Here is a 3,821-nt window from a genome sequence, read left to right on the forward strand (position 1 = left end):
CCAACCCTCTGTGTCACTCAGTGACCAAAACCCAGGGGCCATCAGGAGGTCCACCAGCGGGGCCAGAACTCCAGAAGCCTTCCCACTGTTGCCCAACAAGCACCAAGACTACGGAGCATCCCTGCCCCAGACAGAGTGTTTCATCTATATACATTGTGGCTAACAGCTGCTGATGGACCTCTGCTCCAGCTGCTGCATCTAGTGGCAGAAGAGTTAAAATCTTCTGTGACAGTGCCGATGTTCTCTTTTGCACAATCTCATTGGTGAAGCTGGCAACAATCACACGGCCTCCTCGTCCAATCCTCCGTTGCAAGCCAGAGCTGAGGCACACTCCCCCAGCCACCCACCCCACATTTTTCTTTAAAAAAAACCCTGTACCTCTGAGTTCTTGACTTAGCTCACAGTAACCTGATCGACAGGTTTGTCATGGAGATGACCGCTCATGAGCCGGATGAGACATGGATGGAACGGAACGGAAGGGAAGGGATGGCTGTTATCCATCCTTTCATTCATTACCCGCCTTCCGGCTCCAAGTACCACCCGAGACAGCTGATCTACAAACTTATCTATTGCATTGCCCCACATTCCAGATCTGGAAGGATCTCACAGAGGTGGTGGGCTTTCCTTCTTGGGAGGTTTTCAAGCAGAGGCTAGATGGCCCTCTGACAGCCATGCTGATTCTGTGAACTTGGGTAGATCACGAAGAGGGAGGGCAGGAAGGGTTGCCGCAGGGCTTAGTTCTCATGGCCCTTTCTTACACGCCCAGGGAAATGCTGATCGCCACTTTGGGGACAGGAAGGAATTTTCCTCCAGGCCAAATTCCGAGCCCAGCTGGACCTTTAAGACCAACAAAGGTTTATTCAAGGTACGAGTTTTTGTGTGCAAGGCACACTTCTTCGAATATTTGAAAAAAGTGTGCATGCACGTGAAAGCTCATACCTTTAAGACCATCAAAGGTTTATTTGAGGTCTCAGCTTTTGTGTGCATGTACACTTCTTCAAATATTTGAAAAAAATGTGCCTGTACACCGAACCTCATCCCTTGGATAAACCTTTGTTGGTCTTAAAGGTGTCACTGGACTCTAAATTTGTTCTACTGCTTCAGACCAAGATGGCTGCCCACCTGGAACTTTCTCCAGGGCAGTTTGGCCAGGGATCCTAAAGCGTTTTTTTTTTTGCCATCTTCTGGGTGGGGAACAGCGGTCCCTGGGGGTGTGTGTGGGGGGGAGGCATTTGTGAATTTCCTGCAAGAAACCAACCCTGACTGTTCCCTGGAAGCTCAAATACTTTGGCCAGCAAATGAGAAGGGAGAACTCACTGGAGAAGACCCTGATGCTGGGAAAGATTGAAGGTCAACTTAAAGGAGCCGGCGTTTCCCTTTTAAATGCAGGAGCCGGCGTTTCCCCTTTAAGAGCAGCCGCGTTTCCCTTTTAAGAGCACGAAACTGGCATTTCCCTGCAAGCTTGCGGAGATCAGGCTTGGGAGGAAACACGAGTTCCACAGACTTAAAGGGAGAGAGAGGGGTGGCTGTGGGTGTTGGGGGTGGGGCTTCCCCCGCTGGCCATCTGGCCGGCAGCGGGTAGAACCCCCCCCCCAAAACGGGGGGCCCCTGGCAAACCGGGGGGTTTGGCAACCCTACTTTCAACTCTAGGATTCTATGGCTATTGGCACGTACAACCCAGTCCCTTCCATGATTCTATGACTATTGGCACGTACAACTCAGCTGCTGCTAAGACCTTCGCTCTCGTGTTGTACGGTCACCTGCAAGCTAGAACTGTAAAAACCAAGCATCTCGGCAAATGTTTGCGCTACCCAGCTTTGAGGCCCGGTTGCTCTTTCGACGGAGCTATTGGAACACAGCCCCCTCTCTGGGAGCTGCCGGTGGGCCCAGCCAGTTGCCGCTCCTTTGAAACCTCCCCCAACTCCTACCTAATCGGCTTAACTCTCTTCTTATCCAAAATCTTCCGGGCCCCTGGGGGAGTTAATGGCGTGAGCCGTGTACAGCTCCAAGCGTGCAGAGGCGGATGTGGGCTGCTTTGGAGGGTGGGTTCGGTGGCATAATGGCCCACTGAGGTCCCTCCCCAAATCTCCAGGAATTTCCCAACACAGAGTGGGCAATCTTTGTTCGAATCTCGACTCTGCAATGAAGCTCACTTGGTGACCTTGGGCTCGTAGGTCTCCCTCGCTGAGCCTCTCCTACACCACAGGAGGAGAACCATACGCACTGCCCCAAACTCCTCGGAGGAGCGGTGGAGTAAAAACGCACTCAGTAGACAGGTGGTTTTAGGTCAGCGAGTTGAGCTGGGCAAGAGCCTTCCTATGAGGAGGAGGAGGAGGAGGAGAGGAGATGGGATTTATACCCCACCCTTCACTTGGAGTCTCAGAGCGGCTTACAAACTCCTTTCCCTTCCCCTCCCCTCCTCACAACAGACACCCTGTGAGGCAGGTGGGGCTGAGAGAGCTCTGACAGAAACTGCCCTTGAGAGAACAGCTGTGAGAGAACTTGTGACTGAAGAAGAAGAGATTGGATTTATACCCCACCCTTCACTTGGAGTCTCAGAGCAGCTTACAAACTCCTTTCCCTTCCCCTCCCCTCCTCACAACAGACACCCTGTGAGGCAGGTGGGGCTGAGAGAGCTCTGACAGAAACTGCTCTTGAGAGAACAGCTGTGAGAGAACTTGTGACTGAAGAAGAGGAGATTGGATTTATATGAGAGAACAGCTGTGAGAGAACTTGTAACTGAAGAAGAAGAGATTGGAATTATATCCCGCCCTCCATTACCCAAAGGAGTCTCAGAGTGGCTTACAAACTCCTTCCCCTTCCCCTTCCCACAACAGATACCCGGTGAGGCAGGTGGGGCTGAGAGAGCTCTGACAGAAACGGCTCTTTCAGGGACAGTTCTGAGAGAATAACGGCTTGCCCAAGGTCATCCAGCAGGTGCAAGTGGAGGAGTGGGGAATCAAACCCAGTTCTCCCAGATTAGAGCCCGCGCACTTAACCACTGCACCAAGCTGGCTCACTATACCAAACTAAGGCACGCAACCTGCAATTCCTCCCTACCTTGGTGGGCTGTAGCTGTTCGAAGATGTTCTCTCGGAGGGTGGCGGCTGCTTTGTTGGCGTTCCGCTCCTGTTTGCGCAGCTGCGTCGTCGGAGGGGTGGAAGGGCCCGGGGCTGAGCTCAGGTACGTCCCGTTGCCGAAGGCCTGGATGGCATTTTCTGGAAGACAAAAGCCGGACTGTTTCGAGAGCGGCACAGTGCCCCCCCTACTTCAACCCCAGACCAAGGCTCCCTCTAAGCTGTGGAGTCTGGTGAGCAAAAATTCTAATTTTTGAGTGACTGGCATTAAATTTTTGAGCGAGCGATTTGGCCTCTGCATAAATTAGTTTGCTCTGGAACCCTCCTTCCTGAGCGAAGACAAAAATGTGTGAGCCGGAGGCTAAAAAACTGTGAGCTAGGTCACACTGACTCAGCTTAGAGGGAACACGGGCCCAGACCAGTCATTCGGCCAGCAGGTGTTCTATGGCCTCAGCCAACGAGCCCCTGGGCTTCCATAGGATTAGATTCCATGCCTGTGCCAAGTCTAGGCCCAGTCCAAGGTAGGGCGGCCAGGCTGGGCCTCTGGAACCTGAGTTCTTTCTTGGCAACACCCCTCTCACCTTCCGACTGGGATCGAAGCACTCGGGGAACCCCATATCTGATGAAGGAAGCTTTGCCTCCTGAAAACCTTATTTCTCCCCAGGGTGCTACTGGACTAGAAGCTAGCCTGTCACAGAGAAGCCAGACTCGATTTTTTCTCCCTGAGACGCTGGCTTGTTTACA

At 52.7% G+C, this 3,821-nt stretch overlaps 1 protein-coding gene across 1 annotated transcript in view; it reads right to left on the reverse strand.

The window, feature by feature from the left end:
* Nucleotides 1-3,821, reverse strand: part of LOC107120180 (GDNF family receptor alpha-4-like) — a gene marked incomplete at its 5' end in the record, with an annotated part of 64,768 nt that overhangs the window by 11,466 nt on the left and 49,481 nt on the right. The window contains one exon of the mRNA XM_015422826.1: nt 3,061-3,237. Within this exon, the coding sequence (XP_015278312.1) occupies nt 3,061-3,237 (177 nt within the window). The remainder of the gene's footprint in view (nt 1-3,060; nt 3,238-3,821) is intronic.

The sequence above is a fragment of the Gekko japonicus genome, unplaced genomic scaffold (assembly GCF_001447785.1).
Source record: "Gekko japonicus isolate JY-2015 unplaced genomic scaffold, Gekko_japonicus_V1.1 scaffold4419, whole genome shotgun sequence".
Lineage (NCBI taxonomy): Eukaryota > Metazoa > Chordata > Lepidosauria > Squamata > Gekkonidae > Gekko > Gekko japonicus.